Below are 13,060 nucleotides of genomic sequence, written 5' to 3'. Positions count from 1 at the left end.
TAATTATTTGTGGTCAGAACACCTACTTTTGTTCTAAAAAATGTATGGGGAATAAGAAAAGAGACTTCTAGCAAAACTCAGGGTGGGAAATTGAGGCCTGTGGGTTTCCAAGAGTGGGTTTCATTTTATATTTGTTTCTACTGACCCCTTCTATCTACACCACTGAGCATTTACTTGTAGCAGTACAGTGGTATAGTAGTCCGCTGTCTCACCTTGCAGTACTAATTTCTGAGGTTCATATCTTAGCTAGCACACCATCTGCACGGAATTTGTATATATTTGCATGGGTTTCCTCCAGGCAATCCATCTTCCTCCCACATCACAGAAAAAGTGACAAGTTAATTGGTTTCTCACAAAATTGGCCTTTGAGTATGATTACCCCTGGTCAATGAGCTGCAAATAATTCTGAGTTGTCATTAGGGAAATTCTGTTTGCAAATGTATACATCTAGAAAACGGACCAATAAAATCCTGCCATGGTGGAATACAATTGGTATGTTTTCAAGCTGCATAAATTTGCATGCAGAATTTACATAATTTTGCATCAACTTTGAATTATTTACATCTCGTTGACCATCCGTACTATGTACTCTATGAAGTGCTGTGGTAGATGTATTACTCACTATATACAGTAAAGTCATCATGATATTCGTACCAAACAGATTAAGATTGGGCTTCAGTTGAGAAGGAGGCATTGTGATTTTAGATCAAATCTAATGCATGGCATGGTAATTTTGTAGCACATTGGCTGCACAGCAACATAACCCGCTATAATGCTGCACTTGACCTCACAAAGACCACATCAAGGAGAACCATATCCTGTTGTCTGACCATCTAATATAGATTGCTTCCTTCTAAGATCCTTTTTTTAACCCTTTCAACAGAAATTTTGTGGAGGAAAAGCTTGGGGCGAAGTATGTGGAGGGGACACGACCGGATTTGGCTAAATCCTTTGAGGAAACAGGTCCAGCTACACCTGTTTTCTTCATCCTGTCTCCTGGTGTGAACCCTCTTAAAGATGTGGAAGCTCTGGGTAATTTACAATATTTTAATTTAGCAAAAATGTTCATCAACTTATTTCAAAATGTTTCCGTTTGGGCTCAATTTGTATTCCCTCTGCCATTTAATTGGCGACCTTTAGTAACCAATCAAATTTCATTTTACTGTATTTAAACTGGAAAAACGTGCATTCTGTTTGGTTGTTAAGCTCCGATTTTTTTATATGATCCGATTTTTGATTCCGAATGAAAATCGTAGCAGCATGCAGTGCGTTTTTGAATCCGTATCAAAATTGGATCGTATAAAAAATTGGAATCGCATGTAGTGTGCAAGAGGCCTAAATCTGATTTTTCTTCAGAGTTTTCACCTAGGTGATATTTCCAAACTTCATTGATAAAATGCCTTTTAGGCCACCAATAAGCATGAAAATACACAGATATTTGTGACAGTACTTCTTCACCTAATTTTTCAATTGCAGTGCTGAAAAATTATTTTAAACAGAAGATGAAAAATTATCTCCTAGGAGAAAACTTAGGAGAAAAGGGGCCATATGCAATTCTCTTTTTCACCTGAGTTTTCTTCTAGGAGATCAACTTGTCATAAAATGCCTTTGAAATCACTAGCAAGCAAGAAATTACTCAAAATAAATTTGATAGTACTTTTTTACCAACTTTTGGGTACTTTTCCAATGGTAAAATGCTGAAAATAAAGTTTACAGAGAAGATGAAAATTATCTCTTAGGAGATACGCCAAGGGGCCATATGCAATTCATTTTTTCACCTGAGTTTTCTCCTAGGTGATATTTTTAAACTTGTCAATAAATTGCCTTTTAAGCCACCAGAAAGCAAGAAAATACTCAAAATAATTTTGATAGTACTATTTCACCAACTTTTTGGTACTTTTTAGTTGAAAAGTGCTGAAAAGTTATTTTAAATCGGAGATGAAAAATTATTTCCTGGGAGTCAGGTGGAAAAGTTAGTTGCATATGGCTCAAAGGCACATATGCAATTCACTTTTTTAAGTGAGTTTTCTCCTAGGTGATATTTTTAAAATTGTCAATACAATGCTATTTAAACCACCAGCAAGCAAAAAAATACCCAAAATAATTTTAATAGTACTTTTTTTACCAATTTTTTTTTTGTACTGTATCCATTGCAAAGTGCTGAAACGTTATTCTAAATCAAAGATAAAAATGTATCTCCCAGGAGAAGACTCGGGAGAAAAAGTTAATTGCATATGGGCCAAAGGCTCACATGCAGTTATCTTTTTCCCCAGGAGATCATTTTTAATCTTCTCTTAACTACTTAAGGACCTTGATGATTGAAATCTACGCCCTGTTTTGATGGCTGCCATGGCGTAGATTTCAATCAACCGACGCCCCGCGTTCTCGACGCTTTTCTTGCTCCCGACGATCTCGCTGCTACCTCACCGCTGCAGCTCACTCGCTCTGCCGTCTCTATAATGGCAGAGCCCTGTGAGCCGGTCAGGAGCCGATTTCATTGGCTCCTGACTGTGTCTATCAACATAAGCTGCTCTCATTGACTTACATTGATAGGCAGGGTCAGCAGCCAATGAAAGCGGCACCTGACCGGCTCACAGGAACTCTGCTGTTACTGCTGTTATAGAGACGGCAGAGTGTGTGGCCCAGGTTCCCGACGTGCGGCGATTCGTTAGTATTCATCGCTATTCTGCCGTTTGTGGTACCAGCAGACTCTGGTCCTTAAAGAGACACTGAAGCGAAAAAAAAAATATGATATAGTGAATTGGTTGTGTACTATGAATAATTACTAGAAGATTAGCAGCAAAGAAAATATTCTCATACTTTTATTTTCAGGTATATAGTGTTTTTCTAACATTGCATCATTCTATAATATGCGCAGATTACACAACACTCAGCATTCAAAATGAGTCTTTCAGAGCAGTCTGTGAAGTAATGACCTCTCCTCTAGCAGAGGAAAAGTAAATAGTCCAGGAACAGTTGAGATAATAAAAGTCAGAAGACAGCCCTCTCCACGACTAACTTAGTCGGAGAGCTTAATGGCTTGTTTGCATAGAGATAACAACTGGAGTTTCTCAACTCTTCCTGTACTGGAAACAATTACCCTGATGTATCTGATCTTAATGTTTTGTTTCTTAGCTATGCTACACATACAAATCATAATATCATCATTTTTTTTTCGCTTCAGTGTCTCTTTAAGGGGGCAGAGACTGCTGGTACTTAATTGGTTAAAATAACTTTTCAGCACTTTGCAATTGAAAAAGTACCAAAATTAGGTAAAAAAAATTACTATCAAAATTAGTTTTAGTATTTTCTTGCTTGCTGGGGATTTAAATGGCATTTTATTTACAAGGTGCAAACATAGCGTACGTTAAAAAGGGGCGCTGGGAAAAAAGGGCGCCGGGTTTTTAACGATAAGCATGGATAACGTTTAAAAATGTATTGTACGGGATTTCGTTTAAAAATAATGTTTTTTAAAGTTATAAATCATTAAATAATGTGCATTAAATCGGCAATTGTAAAACGTTAATCTTTCGTTAAAATACTGAAACGTATAATAACGTTAAAAAAAAAAATTACTAAGTAACCCTCCCTGTACCTACCCCTAACCCCTAGACCCCCCTGTTGATGCCTAAACCTAAGACCCCCCCTGTTGGTGCCTAAGTAACCCTCCCTGTACCTACCCCTAACCCCTAGACCCCCCTGTTAGTGCCTAAACCTAAGACCCCCCTGTTGGTGCCTAAACCTAAGACCCCCCTGTTGGTGCCTAAACCTAAGACCCCCCTGTTGGTGCCTAAACCTAAGACCCCCCTGTTGGTGCCTAAACCTAAGACCCCCCTTTTGGTGCCTAAACCTAAGACCCCCTGTTGGTGCCTAAACCTAAGACCCCCCCCTGTTGGTGCCTAAACCTAAGACCCCCCTGTTGGTGCCTAAACCTAAGACCCCCCTGTTGTTTTTTTCGTTTAAAAATAATGTAAAAAAAAAAAAAAAGTACTGTTTTTCGTTTAAAAATAATATTTAAAAATGTATAAATAATTAAATAATGTGTAATCATGAGAAGCAGTAATAAAACATTAAGTCTCCGGGCGCCGCTTTTAAAACGTTATTTTTCACCGGCGCCCTTTTTTCCTATCGGGCGCCCATTAAACGATATTTATTATAGGAGTGAATGGCGGCGCCCGATTTGTCCACTAGCCTCAGGTGCCCGAATTTACTGTTTCCGCAAACATATCCCCTAGGAGAGAACTCAGGAGAAAAGGTAACTTGCATATGGGCCAAGGAGACTGTCTTTTATCCCATGCATATGGGCCAATGTGTCTTTTATCCCATTTTACAAAGAAGCCAATCCAGAATGGTTTAAAATATATAAATGTAGAAACTATTGGTACAGTTCTGAGATTTCAGTGATATACTGTATATTTTATTTGTTAGGTAAGAAGCTAGGTTTCACCATCGACTCTGGGAAATTCCATAACATATCCCTGGGCCAAGGACAAGAGAAGATAGCAGAGGAGACGATGGAGAAAGCTGCAGAGCAAGGACACTGGGTAATCCTGCAGGTAAGTCCCAACTTGGGTCAAAGAAAGTCCTGTTTTCAGAAGCACTTATCTCAACCTGTCTCTTACTGTTTTTTGTTTCACTGTAGTAAACTGCAAAGGGTTATTAGCTCTGCTTTATGTGGTTAGCAAACTAACAATATGACAGAATGATGCAATGCTATAAAAAAAAAATCTATATACCGTATATACTCGCATATCAACCGACCCGCATATAAGCTGACCCCCATCTTTTACCTAAAAAAAAACAGGGAAAAATGATTGACCCCCATATAAGCCGGGGTAGGAAATGCTGGATTGGTGCAGGCGCGTGATCCCCCCAGTGTGTCCCAGTATAGCTAGTATAGTGCCCAGTATGGGTAGGTAGTGCCTTAGTATAGCTAGTATAGTGCCCAGTATAGCTAGTATAGTGCCCAGTATAGCTAGTATAGTGCCCAGTATAGCTAGTATAGTGCCCAGTCTGGGTAGGTAGTGCCCCAGTATAGCTAGTATAGTGCCCCAGTATTGGTAGGTAGTGCCCCAGTAGAGCTAGTAAAGTGCACAGTATAGCTAGTATAGTGCCCAGCATTGGTAGGTAGTGCCCCAGTAGAGCTAGTAAAGTGCACAATATAGCTAGTAAAGTGCCCAGTATAGCTAGTAAAGTCCCCAGTATAGCCAGTATAGTGCCCAGTATAGCCAGTATAGTGCCCAGTATGGCCAGTATAGTGCCCAGTATAGCCAGTAAAGTGCCCAGTATAGCCAGTATAGTGCCCAGTATAGCCAGTATAGTGCCCAGTATAGTGACACCCCCCCCCCCCTTCCCCCCACCCGCTCCCTCCGCGGCCACCGCTGCTATTACCTGTTCAGCCGGCGGCCGCTTCCTCTAATCCGGCTGCCCCTCTCGCTCTGCTCTCCAGTCTCCATCATGCGTATAATGTGTATCACAGCAGCGCGCCTGGCGCTGCTGCTGTGACGAGGCAGGAGAGATCGGTTCCCCTGGTAACGGCGATGTGTATCGCCGTTACCAGGGGAACCGCTCTCTCCTGCCTCGTCACAGCAGCAGCGCTGCTGTGATACACATTATACGCATGATGGAGACTGGAGACAGCACCCACCACCACTACCACCCACCACCCAAGACTCGCATACAAGCCGACCCCCCAACTTTTGGCCCCCTTTTTGGGGGTCAAAAATTCGGCTTGTATGCGAGTATATACGGTAACTGAAAATAAAAATATGAAATTCTTTTCTTTGCTATTTATGTTCTATTCATTATCCATTCTACACATACAATTCATATCATAAGTTTTGTTTTTACTTCAATGTCCCTTCCCACTGCTGACAGATTGATGCATTCTCTTTCGCAAATGTCTATAACTTCATTCTTTATATATTGCGCTTATTGTTTTATTGGTAGAACGTTCACTTGGTGGCCAAGTGGCTGGTGACTTTGGAGAAGCTCCTGGAAAAGTACAGCACAGGAAGTCATGAGGACTATAGGATCTTCATCAGTGCTGAGCCGGCTGCCTCGGCAGAGGAGCACATCATCCCCCAGGGAATCCTGGAGAACTCCATCAAAATTACTAACGAGCCTCCTTCAGGAATGCTGGCCAACCTGCATGCTGCTCTCTACAACTTTGACCAGGTAAAATCTCAGAGCATAATGTGACTCAACCAATATTATTTATATCTATTTCTGGCTCAGTGGAGCTTCTAACACGATAAAATACTAAAATTCTATTTTTCTTAACTGATTACATATATGGATCTATTAGTTGGTTAGTACAGTCAGGGCGAGCCTTTTTGCTGCCTGAGGCAAAGCCCCCCCCCCGATTGGGAATGATTTCACAGCATCCGACAATTTACTCTGCTTTATTTATCGTTCTCACATGACATGCTGCAGGTCAACACTATAGCACACTGGCTGGCTGTGACAAACAAACTGTTCACCCTTAGCTACTCTACTCCATTCTTCATCACCTATGACAGCAGTGCCACCTCCTCCCTTCTGCTGTAGTAGTCAAATGAGACACTGTTGCACTCCCGCCTTCCCCCTCACTCACTGTCAGACTCCTCACACAGCACAACAACTTGCTTTTCCCCAATGATGATCTCTTCACTTCGCTCACTCTCCTCTCACTTCTCCTCCTACTCTGACTGCATGCTGTTAGCGTAAACACAGTACAAACATGCTGCCCCTGTAATCTCTGTGTGTTTCACCTTGCTTCATGAGAAAACTGGCCCTGAGTGCGGTTTGCTAACGTAAGTCCTTTTATGGGAGCATTGTGTATATTACCCTTTCTTCTTTGATCTTACATTATCTGGTTAGCTGTTGTATAACTGATTATTTCCAATCCAACAAGAGTGCGGTTTTATCTGTGCGATGGGGGATGCTCAATTGTAATGAGCGTATAAACGCATGGCAGCCTCATGTACAGCCCATGACCTTTAGGTACAACTGTAATACGAGGGATATGGATGCTTCCATATTTATTTCCTTTAAGCAATACCATTTGCCTGGCTGCCGTGCTGATCCTCTACCTCTAATACTTTTAGTCATAGACCGTGAACAAGCATGCAGCAGATCGGGTGTTTCTAACATTGTCAGATCTGACAAGATTAGCTACATGCTTGTTTCTGGTGTTATTTAGACATTATTGCAGCCAAATAGATCAACAGGGCTGCCAGGCAACTGGTATTGTTTAAAAGGAAATAAATATGGCAGCCTCCATATACTATTCACTTCAGTTGTCCTTTAAGGTAACAATGGCCATTGATGAGCAGAACTGCTAACAAAAAAATGATAGACATGTAACAACACATTTGTACCATGATCGTTTCAAAACTCCAGTCAAAAATATTCTGCTTGGTTGTAGACGCACTATAAGCACTTTGTGAGAGCTTTTCTGACCCTCAGAGCTTTCTTAGGGTCAGAAAAAGCTTTCTCTAATTGACTTGCATTAAAATCGTTGCGATCGCAATTTTCAAAGAATCGCAATTGTGGCAATTTTACTGCGAAAGGGCTGAGGGTCAGAAAGCTCTCAGAAAGCGCCCACAGTGTGTCCACAATGTGTTAAAGTGTACCTGAAGTGTAATGTGACACGATGAGAAAGACATGTACACATATAGTACTAGCCCCACTGAAATTATCTAAAGACCCTTTCTGTTTTCCAGCACAACAAGAGTTAAAATTGACTTGAGTAGTTATCTATGCAGCAATGCTTGCCTGAGCTTGTCAAATTCGCACATTTTCCTGAAAAGTGTTATAGAAGCCAAAAGGCTGATCTCTATCAGGGAGTTTACAGATACTTTTATTTTAGCTTAAAAGGCAGAGTGTGGATTCTAAACTGCAAGTTTAATGCAATCTTAAACATTAAAGCTATAAAGCTGAAAATAAAAATATGACACTCTTTTCTGTAATATTAATGTTCTATTCATCATCCTTACTACACGTAAAATTCATTATCTCATAAGTTTAGTTTCACTTCAAGTTCACTTTAAGATGTGGGATATTGGGGAGTAGTCATTAACAGTTATACTGCTTGGATCCATACAAGCAGAGCTGATCTGAGACCAGAACAAATTAAGCTGTTTATTTTTTTTGTTAGCACTGTGCTCACTGTAAGCACTTCTATAATGCTTCTTTAAAATATTCTGCTCAATTTCATGTCTGCTCCATGATATTACTTCTAGTGTGCTGATTGGCTACTGGGCTTGTAGCCAAGAGGGACTCCGTGACAAGGGACGGCTGCAATAATGTGGCCCACAGTGGGCCCCCTGAGATGCAGAGTTATGTGAGGAGGAGAGGCGTTATCTATATTGGGGGATACCTTATACTGTGACCAGGGGCGTAACTAGAAATCACTGGGCCCCCCTGTGAAACTCTGGATGGCCCCTCCCCCTCGCTTTCTGCACCGTTAAACTGAGAACCAATGTTATTCAATTGGCTAATGTGCACTTCAATGTGTTTTCCCCATGCAGATAAAAACAGCAGTGAAGAACTGCAGTGCTCACATTTTATCTATCAATTACATTCGCTTCTGTGATAAAACATGCTCTTAGTTGCTGGGCCCCCTGCAGCTTTTGGGCCCTCCTGCGACTGCATCCCTTGCAGGGTCTATTGTTACGCCCCTGACTGTGACCCCACTGGCTACCTATAATGGGGGGGGGGGGCTACCTATTACTAGTTGTACCTCCGCTGGTTACCTTTTGTGGCGAGCACTTCTAGCTGCCTATACTGGGGGCTACCTGGGACTACCTAATACTGGGAGTACCTCTGACTACTGATACTGGGGGGGGGGGGTTGCCTAATAATGGGGGGCACCTCTGGTTACCTAACATTGAGGGCGGGGGCACAAAGGTGCCTTATAATTTTTTTGTGTGGGCCCTAACCAAAAACTTTGTATGGAGCCCCATGGTTTTTAGCTAGGCCCCTGTTGTATTTGTTGGTCAGTGCACTGACTGTATTGTTTATATGGTGTTCATAATTTTCAGGATACGCTAGAGATGTGTGCGAGAGAGCAGGAGTTCAAGAGCATCCTCTTCTCTCTCTGCTACTTTCATGCCTCTGTTGCTGGAAGACTCAAGTTTGGTCCCCAAGGCTGGAACCGCAGCTACCCCTTCAACGCTGGAGATCTCACCATCTGCGTCAATGTACTGTATAACTATCTAGAAGCCAACACAAAGGTAGGATATCCTCCTGGCCTAATTAATCTGCACATAAATTGAAAAGAGTAAAAGAATTACCACTGAAAAAAACTACCTGCAAAGCAGATACAGTAGCTAGGAAACTGGTTAAATGACATTACATCTACTTCTATACAGCATTTGTCATAAAGGCATAAAAGTGCTTGTGCACAATTCTGCCCAAGCTCCTCTGTCAGTTCTTCCTTTTTGTTCCCTGAGGCACTTTCACTGTAGAGCTGCCTTAAAGAGGAACTTAAAGAGGAACTCCAGCCTAAACAAACATACTGTCATTAAGTTACATTAGATATGTTAATTCAAATAGGTAATATAATCTCTTACCCACACTGTTTTAAAAGAACAGGCAAATGTTTGATTTCATGATGGCAGCCATCTTTTTGGTTGAAAGGAGGTGACAGGGAGCATGAGACACAGTTCCAACTGTCCTGTGTCCTGAGCATCTCTCCCAGTTGCTAGGCAACGTAAATAACAGCATAGGAAATCCCATCATGCTCTGCACAGCATCAGGGGAAAAAAGCCTGGGCTTTTTTTCTTTGATGGGTGGAGCCTAGATAAAAATGCAGCTAAAAATGATGCTTTGGTAAGAAAAACAAAGTTCTGATGCTGTGAAACTGTTAAGGAAACACCAAGCCTTTTCAGTTCTGAGTAGATTTTTAGTCCGGAGGTTCACTTTAAGAGAGGTCAAGAAATGATTGATATTCACCATGTAATTTGTTTGTCATTTGATGCATAATGAACCTGCTAGTCATGATCTTTACTACTGGCAGACATGAAAAAACTAGACCGCTCCAACTGCCATTCTGTATAACCACACCCACTAACACTGTGATAGGCTAAAAGGTTTTTTTGTTTTTTTTTATAAATCTACATATGCACAGAGGGAGATGCTGGTTGCTTGGCAGTTGGAAACACACGGTTTTCCCACTGTGCAACGATGTTCACAGACTGGCATCTGTCACAACCATGGTCATGACATCACACTGAGGGGTTCCACCACAATATATCGGCCCTGATGATCCATTTAAGAAAAAGTAGAGATGTCTTGTGGGAAAGGGGATGAAGTTCAATCCTGGGTTAAAGTTCCTATTCGAAGAGTACCTGAACTGACATGCAGTGGCGTAGCTAAGGAGCTGTGGGCCCCGATGCAAGTTTTACATTGGGGCCCCCCAAGCACTCTATACATAACAATTGATACGGTGCACCAAAACCTGCTAATGGCAACTACAGTGTCAGAGGTGCAAGAAGGGGATGGGGAGCAACTTGTTAATGATTACCACTATTCATAACATCTTTAGAAGTGATTATTATGAGCACAGGACCAATAGAGAGCTAATAATGTAGTTGAGGGAGGGCCCTTCGGGGCCCCTCTGGCCCAGGGGCCCCGATGCGGTTGCTACCTCTGCACCCCCTATTGCTACGCCCCTGCTGACATGTAACATGGGCCTGCCAGATTCACTGCACAGGAGCACTTGTAAAGTTAAGCTGGCGTAATGCACCTGCATAATGCATATGTAGATGGTCACCAAATAAACCATAATCTGTGACTTCTATAGCTTTGTCAAACAGAATAAGACTGGATGGAGATGAGTATTTCTCTCCTGAAGATAGACTATGGAGACATTTGCCTTAGATCAGGCATGGGCAAACTTGGCCCTCCAGCTGTTGAGGAACTACAAATCCCACAATGCTTTGCAGGAGTCTGATAGCCACAGTCATGACTCATAAAGGCAAATGCATTGTGGGATTTGTAGTGCCTTAACAGCTGGAGGGCCAAGTTTGCCCATGCCTGCCTTAGATGGTCCCAGTGGTGGTATTCTTTCAATAATAGGAGAGTTCTGCATGCCTAGTTTGTTTGGGAAATCTTTTCCGTGCTGCAGAGAGAACTTCATGGAAGCTGAAAGCAATCCATGTTTGATGAAAGCTTCTAATAGAAGTGTTTTTTATTACCCACAGTCTCCCTTTATGGCCCAGGCCTCAGTGAGTGTCCTGCCAGGTATCTAAAGCTTAGTTCTGACATTATAGAATTATAACCTGAAATGGTAGCTTGCAATCATATAGGAAAAATATACTGTCTGTGCAGGTATCTGCAATCTTACAGGCCAAGTCTTGTAGGAATAGCAGTTGGCCATGTTAGACTATTTTAGCTGTTTGAGATTGTATAACACCCCCCCCCCCCTGTATACCCCCGCTTCCCCTCACTTGCAAACCTTCTTCATACTCCTATACATGATGCATGTAGAACCTGTGCCATCACACAGGGAGCTATTCAATTATATATACAAGAAGCACTGTCAACAGTAATGGATTAGTGAAAGAGAACCTGGGGTGGATTTTCTAAATCTTCATAGTACACAGAGCCATGTTCTCTGCACTATGACATGCCTCTGTGAAAAATACCAACAGGCTAGCAACAATCTGATTCTAGCCTTTTGTTTACCTGCAACTTGTGAATCAGCACTGCCTCCCCCACCTCCTCCATTACATGGCTCCCCCCGCCGCTCTCGCCTTCACTAGCTTTCTCCAATCGGAAGCTAAGCCGCAACTCGGGTTACTTTAGAGCCTTCCCTCTCCTCTCCTGGTGCTCGTTCCAGCGCTGGCTCCCCCTGTAGCAATATTTGCCTAAATTAGTCAAACACTGCCCTCTCCGCCCCCAAAGGGAGGCTTCAGGAGCCGAGTCCTCCCATTGACTGGCTGCTTCATACTGAGAGAGGGCAATCGCACGTGCGCAGAATGGAGCCGTCTGTGTTCTGCTTCCGAAAACTTCTGAAGTCCCCCATGGCGGGCGATTGAAACGGAGGAGCCAGCCCTGCACCGAGGGCACCGGGAGAGGAGAGGGAAGTTTCATTAGGACCTAGAGCATTCCCTCTCCTTAGGTAAGTATCTGGTTTCTTTTTTTAGAAAAAGACTCCCATTAGCTTTAAGGGTTAGGGGTGTGTGTGTGTGTGTGGGGGGGGGGGGGGGGGTGTTAAAGTTAGTTTTAGGTACTAAGTGGGAGGGTTCTGTGTGAGAATAAGTTAGGTTAGAGCATAGTAAAATATCAGTAAAGGTACCGATATTCTACTATAGTGAACAATAGAATATCTGTAAAATTACCAATATTCTATTGCAGTTATTTTGTGCCCAATTCTACATGCTTTCATATTTATGCAGAATAAGTGAGTTGTGGCACACTGAGGTCTATGAGCATACACACAACCTAAGAAGATACACGCCACGCACAAAAATATGTCTCCTCTACTGTCTACAATTATGATCATACCGTAGTAGCCATAATTTCAAATAATGAATGAAACGTGTCTTTTCATGTAAATTAGTATAGCCACCTCTACAGCCGCACCGACTATGGATAGTAGGATGAATAGGTAAAGTCCACCACTTGCCTCCCTCCTTCATTCTAAAGATCAATAACAAACAAAAAACGCTCAATAAGCCTTTGAAACATCCGCCATATAAGAAAAGGTGTCCTGTACTCCCTTAACAAAGGCAGTGGATTCCATGTACATGTGTTCCTTGTTCATTAGGCAGGTAATGAAGCATTGGCAAAAATGTAATTACATACAGGAAATCTGACAGTTCTTAACATTGCATTAATAATCACTACAATTAGTTTTGATGATGGAAGCAATTTGCAGCACGTCACACACATAAATAACATTGAGATTCCTGCGCGTGTCATTATTATGTATTAAGGATGCCACCTTGTTGTGACATTCTCACTGATACTCTACTTGAGATGAAATTAAGGTGAGATGAGTGATTTTTATTTGAAAGCTAAAACAAGTTAATGGCAGGCTTATTAAATTAACAAGGTGACTTAGAAAAAT

At 42.0% G+C, this 13,060-nt stretch overlaps 1 protein-coding gene across 5 annotated transcripts in view; it reads left to right on the top strand.

Moving 5' to 3' along the window:
• The window catches only part of DNAH11 (dynein axonemal heavy chain 11), a 383,233-nt gene that overhangs the window by 349,128 nt on the left and 21,045 nt on the right, over positions 1-13,060 (top strand). For all 5 annotated transcript variants that reach the window (XM_068235964.1, XM_068235965.1, XM_068235967.1 and 2 more), the window contains 4 exons: positions 884-1,032; positions 4,429-4,556; positions 5,950-6,177; positions 9,027-9,218. In XM_068235964.1, the coding sequence (XP_068092065.1) occupies positions 884-1,032; positions 4,429-4,556; positions 5,950-6,177; positions 9,027-9,218 (697 nt within the window). The remainder of the gene's footprint in view (positions 1-883; positions 1,033-4,428; positions 4,557-5,949; positions 6,178-9,026; positions 9,219-13,060) is intronic.

Source organism: Hyperolius riggenbachi, chromosome 5 (assembly GCF_040937935.1).
Source record: "Hyperolius riggenbachi isolate aHypRig1 chromosome 5, aHypRig1.pri, whole genome shotgun sequence".
Taxonomy (NCBI): domain Eukaryota; kingdom Metazoa; phylum Chordata; class Amphibia; order Anura; family Hyperoliidae; genus Hyperolius; species Hyperolius riggenbachi.
Note: the sequence above shows the minus strand (reverse complement) of the source record. Positions and strands in the feature narration are given on the sequence as shown.